Source organism: Echinops telfairi, unplaced genomic scaffold, assembly GCF_000313985.2.
Source record: "Echinops telfairi isolate 266 unplaced genomic scaffold, ASM31398v2 ScPeMD7_6;HRSCAF=24_0, whole genome shotgun sequence".
In the NCBI taxonomy this organism is placed as follows: Eukaryota; Metazoa; Chordata; class Mammalia; order Afrosoricida; family Tenrecidae; genus Echinops; species Echinops telfairi.
Window position 1 is genome coordinate 17,747,142 of NW_022103902.1, and position 25,699 is coordinate 17,772,840.

Below are 25,699 nucleotides of genomic sequence, written 5' to 3' on the forward strand. Positions count from 1 at the left end.
GAAAAACCGAAAACAAGGGCTCAAGTAGAAAGAAAATGCTTTGAAAACAATGATGGCAACATATGTACAAATGTGCTTGACACAATGGATGTATGTATGGATTGTGATAAGAGTTTTACGAGTTCCCAATAAAATGATTAAAAAAAAGAAATGAGCTAGACCCACGGACTTGTGTCTAACGAATAAAATATGGCCAACAAAAAAAAAAGAAAGAAAGAAAAATGAATGGCTTTTCTATGATGCTCTTTAATTTTACAGATCATTATTCATCATGTTAAGCATCCCTGGTGCTACTGCCAGGTAATCATTACAAAATCTGGGAAGCCCTATCCAGGGTCAGTAAGAATCAGAATCCACTTCATGGCATTTGGTTTCTTGGTTTCTTGGCCATGTTATTGTTTGTTCCCCGGGGAACCAACACTGGCTCCACGTCATCACGGCTCCCTGTTCAACGTTTCCATGTAAATGGCCTTCTAACACTAAGATATGTGTGACCATTGTTGATTTCATGTTCATCCCCCCTCTTCATTTCAATCAGGAAAATATTGTCCTCTATATTGTAAAACTCTTTCTGCTTCCTATAAACAAAACAAACCAAGTCCACGTCCTCAAGTTGATTTCACCGAAGGTTGACGTTATGCGGGCTTTCCCAAGTCTTACATCCTTCCGGGAGCAGGGAGCCTCCTATTTGTCAAGCAGAGTAGCTCGAGGTGTGAATCACCAGTCTTGCGATCCACAGTCCAAAGTGTACCTGGCATGCCACCATGGCTCCTGTTTGGTTTTGTTTACGATAGGTTTTCAACTACTAGCAACCATGTTAATACAATTGTTCTATTAACTTATGCTAGCACCCTGGGTGGAATACATATGGGTCTTACTGATGAAAATTTTATAGTAACCATTCCTTCACGCCATGTGCTTTTCAAATAGGAAAATATACAAAAGCATAATTAAGATAATTTTACTTGATAAATAACCTTAAATGTAATTAAAATTGCTTGTGTGTGTGTTTTCTCTTTCAGCGGACAATATCTGTCTCCAGCAAACACACTCATTAACAGATCCCAAAATCTCTTGGTAGTTTAGGATGAAAGAAAATAAAAATCTAGACTGGAACTGAGATCATAAATAGAGACAGTTCAATTCATCTCTTAAAAATGCAATTAGTTCTTATTTGTCTAAAGAAACAGTAACTTCTGTCCTAGAATAACAAATTGTTTCCAAAGCTTCATAAGATATATTTCTTCCTTTTGACTGTTCAGGACTTATATGACAGTAATATCTAATAGATATAAGAACAATTAAGTACCATATCTTTTTTTCCCAAAAAAAACTATTTCAACACTTTGCACAAATATTAATTAAAAATAAGATATACTAGTCAAAATACAGTTATTGGGTCATGCTTATTATATGTAGTAGCTGTTGTCTATATCCCTGATAATCTGGAAAATTTAATTTTATGCAATAAACTTCCCCACAATTTAGTGCATACAATTAGACTTCTTAATAAATAATATGTAAGGCTCAACTTCACAATAACATTCATATTTTGCTTATGTGACTTTCATATAAAAGTAAAAAAAAAACGTTTACATTTTTATATAGTTACAAGTATTTGTAGAGATAAATTTAAATTAATCTAAAACTCCAAATTTAGAAAACATCCATGTAATGTGGATTAAGTATATACGTGACAAAATTATTATGTTATAATGAATTTTATAAGTATATTCTTTTAATTTTTATAAACTAGATTTTAATTCTGCTCTTCTTTTTAAAACAGGGATTGAGGCATTAAGCAAAAGGTCTTTTTATTAGGACATGTATAAAATAATGCAGGAATTTCTTATTTTTTACATTTCTTCATATCATAGCTCCACTTCTGATGTATTGCATTTTTCTTTCTGGGAGCCACAAATGCATTCTTTAAAATATAAAGCCATGTCACCAGACTAATATAATTAAGAGGCGGGTGGGAGTATATTTGATTTTAACAATGGAAGTTAGTTGGTAACCAACTTTTTACAGAGCTAATGGATTTTTTGTTTGGGGTATTTTGTTTTGCTTTGCGTTTTTTTAAACTAATGCCCAAATCCCTTGCTGCCCACTACAGAGGTTGATCTAATCTAGTGATATCCTATAGCATTTGGGCACTTCACCCCTGTGGTGATGACCAGCTCATCAAAGTAAAGTCACAAAAGATAAACAAAAACAGAGGTCAGAAAAGGGGACTTGGAAAATCTACTCCTCTGCCAAGTTAATGGTTCAGCACTCGAGAATGCTGACCTTGACAACTGCTCAGACAATTATACCGTGACCAAGGATAAGATGACAGCAATCTTTGGTTATCTCAAGACAAAAATCCATCTCATATTGGACACTGCATATTGTTCAAACCTCTTGAAATATCCTCTGATCCTGGTATGCTAGAGTTAGGTTCTTATTCTTTTAAAAATAATAATGAGAAATTAAAAATCAATGTATTTCCCCCAATCAGCGTTTCCACACCTAGATATTTGCTATGTATGATTTTGTGTTAGATTCCATAACTTTCAGTTTTGCCTTTTGTTCTTAGCAGAGCAATGTGGCAAACTGCATGACTACAGCAGAGTATTAGATAGGATGTCATTAAATTTAGGTGACTGCAAATTACAGAGATTAAATATGAAATACATCAGAAAGTAACAATGAGACAAATATTACTGTATTTTTATCTGGAAAATGTGATTACATTCTTCATCACGGTTATTGACTTTACCTCCAACCTAATTTAAACAATGTCCAGATGCATTGTAGCAAGGACATAAAAAATAATTTGGGATTATTACAAGGTTCACTGGATACTCAAGTTTGAATGTATCCAGGAGTAACTAATGAACTCTGCAATGTAAAACCCACGTAGACATGCATTGTTCACTATGAAGAATTACTTTGAGTCAAATGAGTGTGAGTGATCTACATGTTATTCATTTACAAGAAAGGAGAACTGATGGGGTTTAAAATGCTTGTTGCATATAACCCTGCTACCTTAAGTAACTCTCAAATCCCCAACTTCATTCTGAAAAGCTTACAACCACCTCTAGAGGGAGAAGACCTCAGCAGCCCTGGAAGGTATATTTCCTCTTGTCCTAGAGTTACCCAGCATGCCCCGCACCACTGGCGACTGGCTGTTCAGTTAGAAGTGGATATTCTATCTGTGGAAAGAACATGCTTTGGCTGGCCCTTTGTGTCTTTAAGCTTGAAGCTTCAGGATCCACCAAGGCACCTCCTTTGATTTTTCATTTTCTGGAGAGCTCTTTGTGAAGAGTAGACGCAATGTGAAATGCTGAAAGGAACTCCATTTAACTGTGTTTTATCCACCCCCACCAAAGAGCAGCTATTTTAATGCAATACCTTCTTCAGCTACACATCCAAAATTATTCCAGGGGTGGTTGATTTTCCTGCCAGGAGACCTTATCTCATCCGCGTCTCCTTGAAATTTGTTTCTCCTTGGGTAGTTCCCTTTTTGGTCTCAGCTTGCCTTATGAAATGACCCTCCTCCTCTGTTCAATTCAGTGAACAGACAGTTAACGGAGAATCTGTAGGTGCTGGGCTGAATTCTGGGATGAAAGTAGAAATAGATAAGATGCCTGCCTTTGCAGAACCAATTGTACATTTCAGGCAAGACACAAGTGAACAGACATTTCAGAAAAGTGTAGCAAATGCTAATCTTAAAGTATACAGAAAAGTCATCACTAATAATCCAGAGGGTACTACACCCAGCCCGAGATTATTAGAGATTGCTGAAATGTGGTAGCAATGGGACTGCGCCTTGAGCCAGAAAGAAGTAAGAAGTCAACTTGGCTAAAAAGGATAGTGAAGGTGAGGCAGAAGTCAGTTCCAGACAGAGGGAGAGCATCATGAACCAAGGCAAGACCTGGCCCTGTGTATATGTACACGCATACTATGTGCTTCTAAGCAGAGGCTGTGTTTCCGAATTAGTAGAGACAAGAGGTAGCAGGCCAGGGAGAGTTAGCCAAACTAAGGCCATTGGACTTTATGTGGCTGCATGATGAAAGACTTTGGAGAATTTTCTAGAATGATATTGAAACATAATAGGACTAGGATAGTTAAGAGAGCTGAGGTCCTCTGTTGGGTCAAATACACATCATAGTCTGATAGGTGTGTATAGATTAGATACGCAATCCAGTAAAGTCGCCTTAGCAAAGGGAAGTTAGTAGTGCGCATTCTAACTTGGTTTTACACTTTTGTCTCCTTCATTCCTCACCCCGCCTCTAACAAAATTGAAATCAAGTTTCAGGAGCCTGAACGTGGAGCATAGAGTTTAAGAAGATGGACAGCAGAGCTCTGGAATTCACCTTCAGTTTACTGCTGTGTTACGATAGCTTTGATCTAGCATCTCAGTTAAAGACTAAGTTCCACTCTTTCACGCACTGTCCAAGTTACCTATCTTCGCACCATGCCTGTGATCTGAATTCATTATTAGTGAGGTCCTGGTCCTTTACATGCCAGCTTCTCAGCCCTCAGTACAGGACTCTGCTCCTTCTCCTGAGCACAACCTTGAGGCTGAACGTCTGCTACCAGGCATCAGAGCGTCCTGTGACCCCTGCCTGCCTGCCTAGGGGGTTTATTATTTCCCTCATTGTGGCCTGCCTTTCTCTTAGGATGCCACATGGAGCCTTGATGGCTTCACGTTTCAGCTCCTAAAACACTTTCATGATACCATGTTCTGTGTGTAACACCAGAAACATTCTAAGCACCTGTAGTGGAATTTCCACCATCCAAGGAGTCTGATGGAAATCTAAGTTCAATTCTTCCCAATATACCCCAAAATCAAACTCGCTGCCTAGTCAGCGCCGACTCACAGCTACTCATGTCGACGGCCCTGTGACTTTCCCAGACTGAAACTGCTCACCGGAGTAGAAAGCCCAGTTTTTCTCCCACAGGACTGCTGATGGTTTTGAACTGCTGACCATGCAGATCACAGCCCTACTCATAACTACTATGCCACTACCCCCCCCCCAATAATCCCATGAGCCATACTGTTCACAACAATAAAACTTACACAAATCAGAAAGGAGAAAAGCTTCACATTCTTCAAAAATCTTTAATAAAAAAACCCAGTGGACACGTGTTAGGTCACACGCGGATGCTGGACAAAGAACCATCTGCCAACTAAAACACTGATTGAACCCAGTGAGGTGTGTGAGACCGCCGTCTTCCAGCAGTCACCTAACCAGACCCTGTCAGGTGGACAGTGTCCTTAGGTTCAGACCCTGTTAGGTGGACAATGTCCTTAGGTGGCACAGTTTGTGCTTGACTAAGAAACTAAAGGCTCACAGTTCAAAGCCAACCAGCAGTGCCATGGAAGAGAAGGCAGGATGATCTGATTCCCTAAAACTAGAGCCAAAAAAACAAAAAAGCCCAGTAGAGTCATTCCACGCTGTAACACATGGGGTCATCATGCATTAGAATCAACTTGACATCGGTTTGCAACATCAACTGGAAAAAGGACAGGTCATGGGAGTATCAACGGAACAGAAACCCCCCCAAAATCAAACCACTTGCCATCAAGTCAATGTTGACTCACAGTGATCCTAGGCAGAGTAGCTGTGGCTTAAGAATGTAAGGGAGTTGATTACAACATCTTTGCCCGCTCCAGCAGCTCGCCAGCCACTGACCTTGTAGTTGGCAGTCCAATGCCTACACCACAGTGCCAACAAGACCAAGCAGAAAGTCCAAAGGACATCATCAAATGGTAATAACATTATACAAATAAAAGCTCAAAAGTTCTTAGGGTGAGTAGCTCACCCTCCTGACAAACACAGAATAGCTTTAACAGTACACCCACCCAGATGCTGTAAGCGAAAAGAAAAGTCCACCAAAAGTGGATAGTTAAAATAAATCATCTTTGACTAGCTCTCATTTCTTGAGTCTTCCTTGGTCACATTAAATACAGTTTTGATTTGAAGAGAGAGAGGAAGAGTAAGGAGAAGAAAAAGGAGAGGAAGGAGATGAATTTTTTTTTTTTTTGCATTTTTCTGAGTACCATGAACATATCATGGAATAACCAGAGGATGTACACTGGTACAGATAGGAACTGGAAACACAGGGAATCCAGGACAGATGTCCCTTCAGGACCAGTAGTGAGACTGGGGACACCGGGAGGGTGAGGGAGAGTAGGATGGAAAGGGGGAACCAATTACAAGGATCTACATATAACCTCCTCCCTGGGAGATGGACAACAGAGAAGTGGATGAAGGGAGACATTGGACAGTGTAAGATATGACAAAATAATAATAATTTATAAACTATCAAGGGTTCATGGGGGAGGAAGGAGTGGGGAGGGAGGGGAAAAATGAGAAGCTCATACCAACGGCTCTAGTAGAAAGCAAATGTTTTGAGAATGATGAGGGCAACAAATGTACAAATGTGCTTGACACAATGGATGTATGTGTGGATTGTGATAAGAGTTGTATGAGCCCCCAATAAAATGATTTTTTTAAAAAGAAAATTAAAACGATAATCTCTGAAGTCATTTGGGGGTATAAAAGTGTTCTGGTAGTAATAATTCAAAGAAATGGGAACTAGAACCCATTTCTATGACCATTCCAAATGGTCACTGAAAATACCAGACAAGCTACTTCGTTTACATCTTCTCATTTGCATCACTTTAAAATAAGATGCTTGGCAGTCTAAACTCCAAAGTCTTTCCCACTCTAAATTTGAACAGTTTATCCCACAGTAATTGACAAAACATGAATCAAAGGGTTTTCTTTTGTGAAGGTTAATCATTCATTAACTTGAGGTTAAATTTTGATTACAGGAGACTACAAAGGAGCATGCATTTGCTCTGTACTACTGATTAAAAACTCAACTAAATTCTAAGATCCTTGTGACATGAAAGGCCTTAGGATGAAATGACACAAACATCTTAAAGCGAAAGATAGGTGTTGGCCACAGCCACAAGACTAAAAAGTTAATGTTATGTAGTTTTCTAAATGTCATTCCCTTCTGTGTATTTAATGGCAATGATCTTATTAAGAGCTTTATATTTATATTACATTTTATAGTTTACAAAACACTTAGATAACTGTAGTCTCATTTGATTGTAAAAATAGCTTGCACAATAGGACAAGTTACTGTCAGCCATTCTAAGTTAATGCATCAGTGTATTGCAAGTAATGTAAATGCTGGTTTCTGACTATTAGTAGAGCAATATGAATTTATATTCTTGTCTGAAGGTTTTACCTACCACACAGAACTTGTCTATAAGTTTCAGTTTGAGAAGTTGAGATTAATTCTACCAATATATAGCTATTATTTTACAAATCATGTTTTCTAAATGACATAGTCAAAAATAATTTAACCAATTTAAATAATTTAACAGGGATGATTTAATCATTGCCAAAACATTGTCACCATTCTCTCACAAAGATAATGCCAAAAAAACAAAGAGGAACTGTTTTGTGGTTTGTCTAATCTAAATGATTAAAAAATAAGCCTTCAATGTCATTTCAATATACTGTGTAAGTTGAATCCATATTTAAATAAAGTCACTGCATTTTTTCATGATACCATACAGATGAACTCATGAGAAGAAGAAATGGAGCTGTGACAAATTGATCGTTTTCTTCTTTCTCAAGTGAATGTGTACATTTTTGGATATTGACATATTTCAAAATTCAAACATGACTAACTATATGCACTATACCTATTAAACCAAACCACATCCAATGGCATGAAGCTATCTTGATTCAGTCATCATATATGGGATTTATGATGTTACAAAATTCAGTCATCATATATGGGACTTATGAGATTACAAAATTCAGTCATCTTATATGGGACTTAAGAGATCACAAACTTTTAAGTGAGCAGACAGCCTCATCTATTTACCCACAAGCAGTTGGTGGGTTTGAACTGCTGATCTTGTGGTCAGCAACCTAATGCCTAGGTCACAACGCCACTAGGGCTTTTTTTTAAAATGATTTTATTGGGGTCTCATACAACTCATCACAATCCATACATCCATCCATTGTGTCAAGCATATTTGTGCATTTGTTGCCATCATCCTTCTCAAAACATTTGCTTTCTACTTGAGCCCTTGGTATCAACTCCTCATTTTTATCCCTACCTCCCCACCCCACCCCCACTCCCTCATGAACCCTTAATAATTTATAATTATTATTTTGTCATGTCTTATACTGTCTGAATTCTCCCTTCACCCACTTTCTTTTTACATATTAAACTGCTGTCTAAAAATTATTCCTACAAGAGTTTCCACGCCCACTGAACCATTAGTTCTCAATTCTCTCTTTATCTATCTATCTATCTATCTATCTATCTATCTATCTATCTATCTATCTATCTATATATGAATCATGTTTTACACTATCTACTTCCAGACCTACTCCATCCTAACTGTCAGAATTACCAAGTTTTGGGATTATGTAGCTTCAGTATTTTTAAGCCTCCCCAGATAATTCTAATGTGTAACCATGGTTGTGAATTGTCTAACTCCACAGCAATGCTTCTTCACTGTTAATGTCTTTATGAATCACCTGGGGATCTTATTAAAATGCATTACCTGATTTAATACGCCTAAGATGCTGCAAATTTTTTCATGAAATGTGATACTGAATTGTTGATATTGAAAAAATTCATTTTGGTGAGCATAATTTTAATATCAAGGGCCAGTGGTTCTCAAAGTATGACCCCAAACTTCAGCAGCATCAGCACCTAGGAACTTGTCAGAAATGCGCATTCTCAGGCCCTACCCAAGAGGCCCAGTTTTGAAGTGGGTGGATATTGGGTTGCTAAACCAATGTCAATTCCAACCTACCTACCGCTCCATGGGAGAAGGGTGAGGCTTTTTGGTACTGTAAAGAGTTACAACCCCCCCCCCCCCCCCAACCCACAGGAGCAGCTCTGCACCATCCTTGAGGTTGCTATATATCAGAATAAACTCCACAGCAGTGAGGGATTTTGTTTTATTTTGACCCAGGGCTCATGAATCAGAAACTCTAAAGGTGAAGCCAACCAGTCTCTGTTTTATCAAGTGCCCCCCACCCCCAGTAATCTTAATAAAGACTAAAATTGGAGAAACACTGGTCTCAAATATATTTTCCTTAAGTCAAAACAACTAGCTGCATATAGTTCGGAAGCTACTTGCCTAGCACGTTACAATTTGAAAGAAAAAAACAAAACTTAACTAGTTTACCTTTTATTCACTTCTTAAAACAACTTTGTGACATATCCAAAATAAATGAAGTATCTCAATACATTGAAGAGATTTTATCAAAGTTACAGAGCATGTAAGGAAAGATCCAAAATTTGAGCCCCACTCTTCTGGAAGTTACTGCCTAAAAGCAAGCAGTTCAAAGACCAGGGCAGCTAATGGCCTGAAGGGAGGAGTCTCCGTGACCCAGGTGGCACCAAGGGAAGGACAAGCAGCCCCCCCCACCCCCCTCAGGTGAGTTCCTCCAGCCATTTGTACTGGGAGCTCTCAGCGACCGCAGCAAAATGCACTCCTTCTTTTGTTTTATTTGCTTTGCCAGAAAGTGCTTTTATTTGGACGCGGCTTTGAGAAGCACAAGTGCTTAGCTCTCAGCTACTGACTTTGTGAATGAATCGTGTACCATGGGTCGGTCACCTCACAACTGTACAAATAATCCACTCGTGGTCAAATGACAGAAAGCAGGAATATTACCTTTATTATGGGTTATGTGTGTGTGTGCATGTAAGCCTCTGCATGTACTTCACACTAATAGAAATCCAAATCTATCACAATTCTCATTATGCCCGCGAGATTTGACTGCTCTGTGACTCAGCCCATAAATGAAAACAAATGATATCATTGAAAGTATATCAGCCTCCTTTAATAAACAGTACATAATAGTCTATGTACTAACAAACAATATCATACTATACACCAGTACTTACCAAACATAGCTGATCAAGTTATTTTATGGGAAATGGACCAGAAGCTAATTATATTCATTTGGTGAAAAAAGGTCATTATGCCTCCTATAACATTAACCTCCTATAACATTAACTACCCTTAAGAAAAGCATCAGTAATGATGAATGCACTTTGATTACCTTTAGTGGTTTAGCTACAGAAAAACAAAACAAAATAAACTTCACAATTTTCCCAAACTAACCTTGTAGGCCTATGCTTACAGAAACTTTGTTTTCAAATAGTGAATTTTAAGTGGGAGAAAGTGACAAATTGTGTCAGGAGTGTTGATCTATTTTGACACAGCGTAGGCGTTCCAGATGCCTTACGAAGATAAAACATTTGTTTCCTTAATATTTGCATAATATCTTTACTGCCAAATAATCACATCTATGCTTTGGGTCCTTTTTACTCAACCCCCACCCCCTGCCACCTCCACTCTTGTAGGGAATTAAAGATGCAGAGTTTGGGGGGACACCAAACCTAACTAAACTAACACTGTATTTATTCATAAATCACAGTTACTAATATATTTTGCTTCCTTATGCCTATCACTTATTAGATATTAAATGACAAAAATGGTGTCATCATAAAAAGTATTAAAACATCTGCAAACATCAAAGACAGTCTGAATTGTAAAACCTTAACTTTAGCTTATTTAAAATCACAATAGTATGAAGTCCCTACATTTTATCATATATGTACTTTACAAAGTGTCTTGATGTACATGCATATGGAACCTCCCCAAAGGTATCTAATGAAAAGGTCATCTATCATTATAATATATTGTAAACTAGCATGGCTCTTTGCTGATGAAGTTCAAGCACTTCAGTCTTCAGTATAGATGACAACTGAATGTAAAGAAAACCCAAATCCTCACCAATGGGCCAATGGAGAGCATCATGAATGGAGAAAAGGTGGAAGTTGCCAAGAATATATTTTTGCTTGGATCCACGATCAATGCTCATGGAAGCCACAGTCAAGAAATAAGGTGGCATGTTACATTAGCTAAATCTGCTGTACAAAACCTCTGTAAAGCAGGGATGCCTCTTTAAGGACATGCCTCTTTAAGGTGCACTTGACTCAAGCCATAGTATTTGTAATCATTTCATTTGCATACAAAGGCTGGGAAATGAATGAAGAAGACCAGAGAACAATTAAACATCTGCATTATGGTGTTGGTGAACAATATTGGAAGTACCATGGACTGTCAGAAGAATGAACAAGTCTGTCTTGGAAGTGTGGCCAAAATGCTCTTTAAGATGGAACACAGCAACTTTGGACATGTAACCAGGAGAAACCAGTCTCTGCACAAAGTATATCATGCTTGGTAAGGTAAGGAATATAAGTATATCGTGTTTTATATCATGCTTGGTAAGGTCAGGAAGAGAGAGGAAGACTTTCAAGAAGATAGCTTGATGCAACACTGCAATCATGGACTCGTAGAGAACAATACTTGTGAGGATGAGCAGGAGCAGACATCGCGGGACCAGACATCGCTTCCTTCTGTTGTGTGTAGGATCACGACCAGTCCTAAGCAACTCGGTGGCACATACCAACCACACGGGGTTCAAGTATTTAATAAACACTTTGGCTGCTAATATTGAAAATATGATCAGTGGATTTGGTGAAATAAAATTTAAAAAGCTGAGCAGAAACATGGCATAGTCCTACTTTTCCTTTGATTTTTCAAAAGAGCTACATAGCGCAAACCCACGTCAACCACTATTGAGCATGTTTGCCGAGCAGTGTAGGGAGAACCACTGTGCGTAGCAGAGGAACTCCCGGGCTTCTGTGTGGTAGCCAGGATGAAGCTGGATTCCAGTTCAGAAAAAAAAGAAAAGAAAAGAAATCCTATAGCCTCCTTATGAACCAAGTCCTGAGGACTGATGATTCTCACGCTCATGTGCATGCCTGTCACCTAAACATCTGGCGAAAAGGCAGATTCTATACCAGTAGGTATAGGAAAGGCTCTCAGGCTACCACAGCTTCTGGTCTGGGGACAAATCTCTGATTATATGTCCTTGGAAAAATAAGTTGTTGTCTTTCTTGAGCTCTTTATAAAATTCCTAAAAGGGAGCTAGACTTTTCTCTGGGAAACAACCAGCCTAGGTAGATATAAATGAGAGTCTCTCTCATTTTTCTCCAGGCTTGTCACCATCATTCTGTTTCCCCAAAAAGAGTACTTATAAAGAGAGTCTTGATGACCCATGCACACTGTCCTATCCAGGGGTGCATTGACACCGAAGATGATGATTATACAAGACTACACTGAACTTTTGCAATGGACATGAAGCAGTGAAGGTACATGTTGGGGGACAATCAGCCAAACTGCCGTCACTGGACCACCAGAATGAAAAATCTCCTTTGTCTCCTCTTGCTGTTTCAGATTATTCAAGACCTTGACTCATTGTGAGAGGATTTCTCCCTCTGGCCATCTCCACTCTCTCACTGCCAAACATCTACTGTGGCTTCCAATGAATCTAGGTCTCCTTCCTCTCCTCCCCTGGAAGCCCATGCTCCCAGTAAAATGTCACAAATAAAGTGGAAGCAAGCCTTTCCCAGGCTAGACTTGTAAACAGAAAGCAAGAACACCATTCTTCCCCAGGAAACGGACCCACAAAGCTTACTGGATTCATTTAAAGAGATTGAGAAGAAGGTCAGCGAAGCAAACAAAGGGGCCTCTCTCCATAGTTACTTCTGATAGAACTTCACCAACTCAGAAACAAGGCCAGTCCAAGCAAAAGAAATCAAAAGAGGGCATGTTAGGTGAGGGCTGGCAAAGCAATTTGCAAACTACCCAGATTCTCACAGGTGACTTCTTTGCATGCTCTATTTGACTATCTTCTTTTTCCCAGGGGATAGCTGGTATTATATTTAGTCTCTTTTCGCACTATCCCCATCACCACACTGTAATGTTCTACTAAAGTGTAATGATTTTAAACCAGGCACCCAGAATCACATGTGAGCCTTGTTAGATATTTAAGGATTGAGAATGCTTCTCACCAACAAACTTTAATGCACACACTATATGAAAATATTAAGAATCTTTGTTTCTTCCAAACCAGCAATTAGGATGCTCATCTACCTTTATGATAATTATAACGTAAGTAAAAGGTAATGATAACTTATAAATAAGTTTTAAAGTTATGACCATTAAAAAAATGAACTGTAGATCCAGCTTATTTACTTTGCCTACATTTGAGCTTATAATTGATTTTAAAATGCCTATTGGATAGCAGAGATTTACATAGGGCGCTTCACCAGCAAAGAGTTAAGGACTGCAGAGGACATGTGTGCTAGCAGTTGAGAAGCCCTGGGTGTTTGCAAAACACTTCCCACGTCCTATCCAAATCCCTTTGCAAACAGATAAATTACTCTATAAATCTTATTACTCCCTGTGGATAAATCAGGCAGGCAAGATTATAAGGCTAGAGAGCTGGAATAGAAAACCTTTGGAGGATAGGATCTTTGGGGCTCCTAATCATCCGACACTCAGGAAATGCAGGAAGGAAGGCTCGCACCTCAACATTTTCCTATTTCTATTACCATTTTGGGCAACACGCACACAATTGCACACAGTACACACACACACACACACACACACACACACACACACACACACACACACACACACACACACACGCAAGCACATTCTTCCTTAACAAGGCTAGAGATCCCAAAGCAGGACACTCTGTGACAGCCAACCAAATTTATTTCTGAGAAATAGAAAGAAAACTTTGCTGCTGTCGGCAGCTCTGCTACAAAACTGCTCCCTGATGCCCTAGGGTTTATGCATTATCAGCTCCTTGCACATAGAGGAGAGGTTTATCTTCTATAGTATACTGTTCTTTATTGCCACAACAAGCAATATTAGCCAGATAGACCCACCAACACCCAGCCATTTTCTACTGTTGAAATGAGATTTTAAAGAAACCCCAAGGACAGTGTTTTCATGCCTCCCCCCTGCTTCCTCCCCACGCCCTTTACACCCCCAGCATCTGACAGAAATTCAAGAAAAACTAGAAAACAAGACAAGGGGTATTTGTAGTGTGTGGAGTGGGAGAAGAGAGACCGAGAAACACTGGGAATTTTTAGAAATAGAATTATGACTCAGTTCCACTGGAGTCTCTCTATTTCACGGTCCCTTATAGGGGTCACACTCCCAAGGACTCCTGGCACTTCCTTTCCAAATTTCAGTCCCAAATTCTATCTCAGAGTTTGGCAGAGCTACACAGAGATAAGACTTCCAGGTCAATAATCAATTAGAAATATCAATTTTATGCCAGGTCAATTCTTTCCCAACCTCCTGCTTTAACACTTCTCTTCTTAAGTACCAGCAATCTAGCAAGTTCCGGATGTGGGTTTTGTTGTTTTTTCTCTCTTTCCTTCTTCATTCTTATGTTGATTTCGATGCGCATTCCAGTAAAGGCTCAGTTACCAACCAAAGTTCTAAGATTGATTGGTTGATTACCCTCCATGTCAATTACAAGATCTCCAGTGACAGTGGCCGGTCTGAATGTATGCCAGGGAAGAACCAGAGCCTACATGTGCGCGCGCGCGCACACACACACACACACACACACACACACACACACACAACTTGTATCCGAAGAGGAGCAGGGAGCATGCCGTACAGTGTACCGGTTTCTGAGAGCAATCATCCAACAACTCTTCTTTCCAAATTAGGGAGCACCGACAACACTCCGGAGGACCAGACATCAGCAGTTACAAAAGCCAGGCGACAGCCCCCCCTCTCCCACCCCCCATGCCCCTACTCCCTTAGATGAAGTTGGGCTGGCGTGGGAAGAGAAGCGAAGGACCATTCACCAGTACCCAGCACGCTGGTCCTGGACAGCCCCTGACATTCCTTTGAACTTGGCTGGCCAATTCGTCCACCACACACACACACACACCATGGAGCCTGCAATTCCAAAAGATCACACACAAACACACCATGGAGCCTGCAATTCCAGAAGATCACACACACACACACACACACACACACACAGGCAGGCGCGCAGCCGTAGAAAAGTTGCGGGCAGCCCTACCTGAGGATGGCCGTGTCCCCCTGCCTCACGGTGATGTTGTCCGTGCCGCGGTTAAAATCCACGCTGCGCACCGGCAGTCCTGTGGGAAGAAGACAGAGCAATCTCAGTAGGACCAGCGGCAACTGTTTCCGATCCGGCTGGCCTCTGCCCACCATGGTGGCGGCGCGGGGCCGGCGGGGCGCTCCGGGGGTCTGCGGGCCGCCGGACGCTGGACGCTGGACCACCGCGGGCTCAGCTCCTCGGCCCGGGCGCAGCAGGCGCTGCCGGTCGGGGCGCCTTCCCACTCGGCCTCTCTCCGGCCGCTGCCCCGGCTCCTTCCCTCCGAACTCTTCACAGAACCCTTCCTCTGCACACCCCGGCGGAAGGCAAGAAAGTCCAAGGAGCACGACGTTCAAAAGGCCAGGCAACCCTGGAGGAAAAGAGACAGGGCCCCGAAGCGAAGAGGTTCCCCTCCGCTCAGTCTGTGTCCGGGCTGTTCCTTCGCCAGGAAAGGGATGCTCAGAGTCTGGGCTGAGCTCCTGCGCGCTGTAACCCACTTTCCCAGGCACGGAGCCGGCCCTGAGCCTTCCAGTGAGCGTAAAGAAACAGCCACCCGGCAGCAGCAGCCACCCGGAGTCTCTCTCCCCCCCTCCCTTTTCTGTTTCTCTCCAGTCCCTCCTCTCTCTGCTCATCCCCTCCCTCCCCCCAACTGTTTTTCAACAGCCCCTCCGCGTCATCGCCCTCCGCCCTCCCCTGCGAGTGGCCCCTGGCTTTGCACAACTGCCCCCTTCAACAGCAGCCAGCCTCAATGAAAGGCTGATGCGCCTGGGGGTTGTCAGGACAACCGCTCCATCAGAGGCCTGGCTGATTTCCTTAAGAGGGAATGGAGATTAGAGGTACTGTTCCGCGAGCCTGGAGAAGGAGAGGGACTGAAGCCTGCGAAAGAAGGACAGGAGAAAGAGGGAAAGGGGAGAGAGAGGAAGGCAGGACAGGGGGGTGGGAAAGGGAAAGGGAGGAGAAGATGCAAACCTTGGCCTTGGCCCTCTGAGGCAGAGGAATGTCGAAGGCTAGGGAAGGGGTGGGGCGCTGAGAGATGGGATGAGGAATATAAAGCAGAAAGAACTTGGCAGCGAAGTGCAAAATTAAGCCAAAGTTGATTTCCAAACTAAACATTCTTGGCAACTGGCTCCTAAGCCTCACATCTTGTTCTTTCTTTCCTCCCCTCTGTACTTCCTTAAACAGCATTAAAATGTTTATTTTCTCGCCTTCCTTCACCCCCACCCTCCTCTGGACTCCTGGTGAAGGATGGATTGGAGACAATGCTGGTATGGAGTGGTCTGGAATGTGAATGCTGGGCTTGTCTTTTCCTAGTGCCAGCCTCACCAGCTGATCCCTGATCCCTCAATCCATCTCACTCTCCAGGAAACCCTCGCTCAAGGCCACACATGAGAAATGGTATTAATGATTGTTGTTTAAAGAACACTTCACTGCTACGACCCCACGTTTCTAAGGGCACTTGCTCGTCAAAATGTTCACATGCAAGGAAGGCAATTGGCATATCAGAAAGCTTGTCATTCATAGGGCGCCTGGAGGTAGTGGCTGTCAAGGTAGCTATCATTTGTCTCTTCTTGAACTAAGCAAATGAAGAGGGCTGTGAGGGTCTAACACTGTGAGTCAACCAGTAGACAATTCCCTGGCTACTGATTCTGGGAGGAGAAAGTGGTGTTGGGCCACCCAAGGGATATATTTGTATCACTTTCAAAAGCAGAAATATGTATCCATATCTCTGAAACAATCACATGGTACAGAATGTAGTAGAGTGCTGCAGACTGAACTGTAGTTAACATTCTAATTCTGGTCTTGGGGGGAAAACACACTCCAATCGCCGAGAGACAAAAAATATTTCCAATTTCTTTTATATTCTTCCCCAAAATATTCCATAGACATAAATATATATACACGCATATATATTATCTGCACCCTTTTGTTTACACAAATGGTTAAAAAAAAACATTTTCCCCCAAAAATATGCTTACTAATTCTTTATGAAAACCTAGAGAATACAAGTTCTACGCAAAAAAACAATCTCACCGCCATAATGACCCATAAAACAGGGTCTAACTCCCTTTTGAATTTCTGAGACTCTAATTGCTTACAGGACTAGAAAGCCCTGTCCTTCTCCCACAGAGCAGCTGGTGGCTTTGAACTCACGGCCTCCCAAATTGCAGTCCATCTTGTAACAACTATACCACCAAGGATCCCAGGAGAGTACTTATTAAATTGTCATGTGCTTTGTCCCTGTGGGATAGTCAAAGAATTTCTCTGCTGCGGTAAATCAGTTTACTAGTAGATAAACTCATACGGATTGTATGAGAAAAGAAAGACACACCTTTAAAGAAAAAGAAAGAAAAGATTTTGAAAGACAAGATTTAGAATGGTTATGACAATAGCCAGAATAGGGATATGCAAGGGTGGGTGGGTGTTTGTCTCCCCAAATGCCTGCCTAGGGCCACAATAAAGGGGACTGCAGGGAAATCAGCCAACTGGAAGATACCAATGAGAAAATCCAAGCTGAGCATACACAGATTAAAGCCACCTAGGCACAGGTGAAGCTAAGCCTGGCCAGAACCTAGGCACATGGCATTACACAGGTGCACCTAAACTCAGCAAATAAGGTGGGCTAGTAACCTCACCATGCCACCTCCAGTAGTGCAGGAGGTGGGTCAATGTTGGCTTGGCCCCTGGGGAGTTCCTGCTTAGTTCTGCATGATGGTTTTGTGCTCCTGTTTTTGGTATTCTCTCCACGTGGTTGTTCCCGTTCAGTCGCGAACTCTCATGGTTTCCGCTTGCCTTGCACGCTTTCCAGAAATAGGGTGTACCTTTTAAGATGGTAATACCTGAAATTTCCCTTTCCCTCATAAAAGGCATTTGGATTACAAAAGTGCTTCTGCCGCATGAATTGTTTCAGCGATGTGAAGCAAGAACCGAGGTAACTCACTCCAGAACCCTAACAGGTGAAAATGAAATATTGGTAAAATTGTAAAACAAATCATTTTATTTATACTGTGCAATAACTGTATCTAAATCAAGATGTCATATTCCAGGGTTTATAAGCAGTCCCCAGCTAATTAGTCAATCAATGGCGTTCCACCTTTCATTTGTAACTTCAAAAACTTGAAAGCCATGTTGACAAGGATAAAATGGATATGGCAAGTGGCTAGGTGAACTGCAAAGCCTGTAAGCCCAGGGTCCACAATATTCAAGGGAAGATAAGCTTCAAGTGCTCAAGAAAGATGTTAACGTTTCGTAACTCTTTGCCAAGACTGCAGTGAAAACCTCATCTGTCTCTGAGTCTGCAGGCTTGACTGTGTCTTCCCGGCTTCTTCTGAGTTTTCCGGCATGCAGTGGGAGCTTCGTCAAAGGCCTAGCCACAGCACCTTCTGTAGGTGGGGTTTTCCCAAGTCAGTGGGAAAAGCAAAAAATAATAACACCAAAATAACAAGAACAACAAAAAAATAGTGGTGCCAGTGGAATTATCTTTTTCCAATAATAGTATCGGATGGGAGCTATAATTCTCAGCAGGACCCAATATAATCTGTGGGTTAAAGCCAAGCAGATCAAGAGTATGACTATATATGAGTCTTCTCTCTTATGCGTATGAACATGGTCTGCGGCCAGGAATTTGCATAAAGAAGGAAGAGGTTTTCCCAGGGCAAGGTGGAAGTGGTGTATTTACAGAAGCTGTTTCTGCATGGTTCTATACTACCAGTAATATCATGCTCCCAGGAGGGCTTATCCGCTAATGCTAGGAGAAAGTATAACATTTAACACACTGGGATGCAAAATAATTCATATCAACATAATAAGAATAGGTTATTTGTGGTAAATCAATCAAATCTGGAATTTGTCTCTAGAATCACTCAGAGAAAAGGATGCATTAAGTTAATCAGGATTGTAATCAAGATAGTAATAGAAACGCCTAAGCTACCTGAGAGGAAGAAACTATAAGCACATATTCATAGAGAGAAGGGGGTGGGAGGGCCCACAATGAGATTAAAGCCTTTTAATACCTTCATTAAATAAAGTCCATTTCCTGGTGCCTTTTGCCAAAGTAAATTGACTGTGTATAATGAAATTAAAACACAATAGTAAAAGACTACTCTTAAAATACTCCATTTAGACGACCCAATAATTCTGCATGGATTTCTGAATAACTTCAAAATAAGTTTAAAATCATTTTTATGCAATTATTTAATATCACTTTTATTCAGGTAGCACTTCAAGTATAATTTCCCAACTCAACCCTTGGCCCAGAGGGACATTCTATGATCAATGTATGAGAGAAGGAATGATTGAATGTCGAAACCAGTCATGTGGCTTATCTTACCATTTACAAAATACTACACGTATTGGTGGATGCATCATGCCCTTCCACTTCAACATTAAGTTCTTTCAGAACCAGTCCTCACATTATTCCCATATATCTTCCTCCAATTTTCCCTTCCCCTTGTTCTTTCCCTTTCTAATAAATCTAACAGTGAGTATTTCTTGGACATCATTTTCACAACAGTTACTCACTAAACCTACTCCAATAATCACTCTTCTGCTAGTTTTCATTAAAAAGGCAGAGAAGAAAACAAATAAAGAAGTTATGGAATGTATGTGTGTTATTTTTTCTATGAACTGCTGTATGTATTCTTGCAAGAAAGCTGGCCAAAAAAAAAAGAAAAGAAAAGAAAAACCATTCTGTTGTGGCTTATTTGGGAGGCAGGTATGGCTGTTAGCCATGGGAAACAGCCATCATCAACCAGGTAAGATGATCTTAACTGCTACTTTAAATAACTGCCTTTCTCAAAGAGGCTTTTGAAAATTCTGGCAGTCTCCAGGGACTAAGGCTGCAGGAAAAACAAACTGGCTCATGTCTGAGCACTCCAAGAAGCATGAACGGTTTATTCTTCTGTTTAGCCTTGTAAGGTAACAGGCTCAAAGGAGAGCCAGATGCAGCCTGGGATGTGCAGCTAATTCAGCTACATTGCCTGCATCTTATGCTAAACATGTCCATTATATTATTAATACACCACTCTACGTTTCTCCAGCTGTAAGGTCTTAATCATAACACCATGCCTAGCCTTTTCCTTCATCAATAGAATTAGTATTTCCATACGAACTGGAAGTGCAGAATTCTTTAACTTCTCCTTTGGCTTCCTGCTCTGACAATTTCAATGATTTCATTATCATCTAACAATATTCAAGTATCCAAATGCATGCTCATGAACATGGGACTAGCTTATGTGAGTTCCTAATCTGTCTCCTTCAAATACAGCAGCATCATTCACCTGTGTCTCACTGCCTCACCAGATCCATCAGCTGCAAGTCAGTTAGGTAGTCTCTAAATCCTACCTATAGAACCCAACATAATCTAAAACACTCCATCCAAATCTTGCACAATTAAAACTACTCTTTCCTGCAAGTCTTTGTGGTTCATTGTACCTCAAACTCGGTCTCCGTTGCTCTCGTTCTGCTTTGATAAGCAGCAATGCTGGGGGAGCTCTCTTGGTTTTTGAGATTTCTGAGATACCGAGCTTGGATTCTAGCTCCCGATTAGCCCAAGACATGCACACACCTACAAATAGTGATACAATCATCCACCCATACACTTACTTTCCTTTATGTGCCTTATTATTTCACAGGCTCTTGGACCCTTCCCACCCTAAGATTATCCACTCTACCATTATATACACGAATGTCATCAGCATTTCTGCTCTTGTTTTTGAAGCTGCCCCTCACTGACGGAGGGGACAAGCACTACCACATCTGGAGAGATGGCAATAGCAACGATGTTGCAGGTATCAAGATGTTACTACCACCAGCTAATCGGGAAACTCTATCTTCTATTTGGGGTTGGCATCATGACTAGGTACCCAGCATCAGAGAAATGGGTGAGGAGAAGCCAGGCAGAGTGGAGGAAAGGGGGAAGCTGCCTACTGCGGCATGTCCAACAGGCTGCCATTCTTCATTTACTCAATCCACTTGGAGGGATATAGCACTGAACCAAGACAAGACTATCATTCCACTGCAGTGCAACATACACTCGAGATGCACAGATGCACGCAGGGTAAGAACATGCAGCTGAAAGTCATTATTATATGAAAGAGGAAATAGCATGGAGATAAATGTCTCATACAGAAATGATGATCTGGAGGTGTGGTGAGGGGGAACATCAAGAGTGTCAAGTCAAACCCCTTTGAAGAGGTAGCCTTTGTAAAAGGCCTGACCTATATGTACACCAAGAATCAAAATTGAAAAGATATTGGAATGTACTTTGTATGTATATGTTAGAGGTGAGGTAGTTGGAAATTTATTTAGGGGTCATAATGAAGATGGTTTTTTTGTTTGTTTTGTGTTTTTCTAGAGTAACATTTTATTTTATTTTTTTAAAGAATCATTTTATTAGGGGCTCATACAACTCGTCCCAATCTGTACATACGTCATCGTGTCCAGCACTTTAGTACATATGTTGACTTCATCATTCTTATGACACCCGCTTTCCACTTGAGCCCCTCATGTTGGCTCATTTTCCCCCATCCCTCCCCCCTCCCCCTCCCCCCGATAATTTATAATTTATTATTATTTTATCATAGAAGATGTTTTAAGGTAAGGAATTTAGTTTTGTTTTTTCCTACTGACTTCAATGGCTAGTTAAAGATTTTAGCAAAGACAGATATTTTAGAAAGATTTCTCTGGATACCATAAGGGAAATGGGTTTTAGAATATCAATACTGGGGGAGAGGGGGGGAAAGTTGAAGGATAGTTCAGTTATCCAGTGCCACCTGGCTTGGACCAGGGGATAGCAATAGAGTGGAGAGAAAACTGAGTTAACCTGAACTTGCTTAGCATGATAACACTCTCCCTAATAGACCATATTTAATCTCCCAGTGACCAACATCTACTAGATACCAGCTTTTTCCACCAATAGTTAATTACCTGCTGCTCCACAGGAGAAAGATATGACAGTTCACTCACATAAAAATTAGTGTTGGAAACCTATTGAGACACCTCGTCCACAAACAAGACAGGGCCAAGTGCCTTGCCCTGCCCACACTTTTCCATTCGTCAAAGAGAAAACCCTCGTCACCGCCCAATAGCTAACACCACAGGCTGGTGGGCCCTGGTGATAGGGGCTAGAGGCTCCCATCAGGAATAAAGGATGAGGGGAGGGCAGGTGGGGATGTAGTGATGACTTACGACACTGGATGACAGGTGACCATAACTTTAGTGCTCCAGAGCCTTGCCAGCCCCTCCCTCTGCAACCCAAAACCCAAACCAAACTCACTGTCATGGAGTTGATGCTGACTCATTGTGGGTCTACAGGACAGGAGTTCCCCAAACTGCAACTGCTTAGGAGTGTAAAAAGCCCTGCGCTTCTCCCACTGAAGGGTTCGTGGTTTTGAACTGCTCACCTTGAAGATCACAGTACAACTCAACACCACTACACCAACCAGGGCTTCTGCAACACCACCTCTCCAGAAGTCCTGACTGCGTACAGCACCTGGGGTCCTTTGGGAGGACACTCCTCTGATAGTGCCAAGGTGTAGAATTCCCACTCGCCCCTGCATACACACTCCATGTGAGGCCCCTGCCAGTCTCAGAGGAAATTGATCTGATGATGTGGAAGAAGTCTATAACAAAGTGAGCATATGCTATTTAATTGCCAAACTTCACTAAATATATTCTTACATATCTATATTTATTTAAGAGGCAATAACTATAGTGCTAAATCTAAATGAAATGCCAAGGTACATATCTCGAGGCTATACTCATGTAAATAACACTAATATATTTTCCCAAGAGTTTACTGACAATTTTGAGATTCCAGGCAAGTCTAGTACGGTCATTATTCTATACAAAGGGCCCCAGAAGTTTGCGTGTATAAGAACATCATTCGCTCCTATCTGGCCTGTGATTCATACTCTGAGCTCCTTCTGCTTTTAATAATGAGTGTATTCACCAAATCTGCCGCACCGGTGGTTTAGCATTGCATCCCACAATTCATTAAAATGGTTTTTATTGAAACACCTACAGAGGACAGGTATTGTGCCAGGCACTGGGGAAACAGTGATGAACAAAATCAGTCCTCTTCTTTCATCATGTAATCCAACAACGGCCATGTAATTAAAAGTACCTCCTACAGGGGGATTGAGCATCATCATTGTATCATGCTAGGATGGACCTTCCGAACCTGCTCTCTGGTCTGTACCGGGGCCAACATTATGCAGCATGTACTCCTCTATCGAGTACTTCAATGTAATAAGGGTCAAGGTATTCTCAAGCAAGATGGGGAAGGGGAACGCACACAGTAAAAACGGGCCAAGGAATACTATTGTAAGGACACAGGGGAGGGGAAGTCAAGGAAGTATATAAAAGACCATCCTGAAAAAGAGTTCTTGGCAATAATAATATTTAAGGTCATCCTTGAAATCTCAGCTGTTCACCAGAAGGTAGTCATTTCAAATCCACCAGTTAGTACATGGAGGAAAGGCATGGTGGCATGCTTTGGGAAAGACGATAGCTTTGAAAACCCTATGTTTTTTAGTTTCAATTTTTTTAAAACCTTATGATATTGTTGTATGTGTGTGTGGCTTTTTTTCCTCCAATAGATGATTCAATGAAGGAAGAAGTTGAAAATGCTGGTTAGAATGGGATTATTAATAGAGGGCTTCAGTTTTCATATTGTAAACTATAAGTTAGCACTTGTTATCTTCCTTGTGATCTTTTTTTTAACCCTATGGGGTTTCGGCCCATGAGTTATACCCTGTCTTCCAGCCCTGCCACTGATTTCGAATGAACTTAAACACTAAGGGTTAGCTCATTTTTGAATGACGTGGACGGAAACCAATTTATGCAACAATATCCCCATAAGAACAAGTCTGAGGGTAGATAGGGAATGGCAGGAAGATTTGCCTGACCAGAAAGTAGAGAAAGCAGGGGTGGGGTGCAGAGGGTGGGGAGGAGTGGCAATCGAATGGGTTCTGACCAATGCTGTCCCAGGATATGTAGAAAAAAGCTCCATACATAGTGTTTTCATGGTTGACTTTAAGTAAATTGCCCAACTTTTCTTCTGAGGCACATCTGTATCAACTTGAACCTCCAAACTTTTAGTAAGCCAACCAACACATGAATCATTTGCACTATCAATGGTCCAGGTAGAGCAGAGATCCTGGAGGAGTATAAGTGAGAGATGGACATCTTAAATTATTCTGGCAATGGGAAATTGAAAGGGAGGAGGAAGACAGAGTATAAAACCTAGTTAGAAGACAAACAAAATTGGTGATGAATGAAGAAATTGTCACAGGAAATGATGGGAAAGGGAAATATTAGTGTAACATCCAAAACCCAAAACCAAACTCACTGTCATTGAGATGACTCCCTCTTATGGTGACCCAATAGGGCCGAGTAGAACTGTGGCTTTCTAAAGCTGTCAAACTTCAGTAGAACAGAAAACCTCATTTTTCTCCCATAGAGTGCCTAGTAGTTTCAAACTGCAGACCTTGCAGCTAGCAGATCAACTTGAAGTTCACTTCAGCAATATGACTGGTTAATGATGAATAAGTCCATTCCCTGAGAGGTTTTGAAGGTGGGGAAGGCAAGTTGAAGGACTCTGTGTAGGTAAAGATGGGTACAAGATTCAAAATGGACCCATGACCTTGTTTTAGTCAGTGGCAGCCACCAAGGGTTTGGACAGGCAGGCGAACCAGCTTAACAATTTTTCTGTTGTAATAGGGAGCCATAGAAGGTTTTAGCAAACAAATGACGCGCTCAAACCTATGCTTTAAGAAAATAACTCTCAGTGAAGTGGAAGGTAAGGGAGGGCAAACCTAAGTCAACAAAGACCAGTTATAAAGTTTCTGCAGTGAGGTGACCTCCTGGCCATTGTCCTTCGTGTGGTGATGTGTTGTAACCCTGGCTTCTCCCTCTGTGGTGCTGAGCCCATTTTGGAAGGAATTGGCCATGATGTTAATGAGAAAGGTTTAGGGTTGGATGCAAATCAAAAAGGATAAGCCAGAAAGTATTGCTGCTAGGTTGGTGTCATGAGTCACCATGCTAACTTCAAGGTCACTAAGTTTGAACTTACCAGCTGCTCCTCAGGACAAATGATGGGGCTTGCTGCTCCTGAAAAGACTGAAAACCTTGGAAACCGACAGGGGCCTTTCTCATCTGTCCTTAGTGTTGCTGATTGGGAATTGACTCAATGGTAGCGAATGCAGGAGGAAGGTTCAAGTTCAACCCAGATGGGTTTATTCCAAATAGAGCGTGCCTAAACATGCTGGCAGGTTCTCTCAGCAATACACATGTCTGAGGATCGTTAGGGTGCCTTCCAAGAAAGGTGCAATCAAACAGTGGCTTCTCAGGGACTCCGCTGGACCGGTTAAATCCAAGGCAGAAAGAATTATGGAAAATTTGAGGAGGGGCCCTGGGGGGGGTGATTGCAGAAGAGTGAACTCCACGGATTTCCAGAAAGACACAGGACTGATCTGGAGGCTTATGATGACGTTTTAAAAAAATGGAAACCTGTATTGGTGAGAAAAAGGCCAGGGAAGTTGCACGGAGGTATATTTTGTTTACATCACAACATTCTTAAAGAGTAGAGAGACAACAAGTGATCCAAATTGGTGGTGAAGTGGGTGTGGGAGGCCTGGTAGGGCATG

The 25,699-nt window shown here is 41.5% G+C and overlaps 1 protein-coding gene across 2 annotated transcripts in view; it reads right to left on the bottom strand.

Annotated features, from left to right (window-relative positions):
- LOC101652203 (limbic system associated membrane protein) overlaps positions 1-15,606 on the bottom strand; it is a 757,030-nt gene extending 741,424 nt beyond the window's left edge. Inside the window, exon 1 of one of the 2 annotated variants that reach the window (XM_045286168.1) lies at positions 15,015-15,606. In XM_045286168.1, coding sequence (XP_045142103.1) covers positions 15,015-15,169 — 155 coding nt within the window. In that variant the 5' untranslated portion in view covers positions 15,170-15,606. The remainder of the gene's footprint in view (positions 1-15,014) is intronic. The other variant, XM_004706414.2, reaches the window with a different exon arrangement.
- Between the last annotated feature and the right edge of the window lie 10,093 nt (positions 15,607-25,699).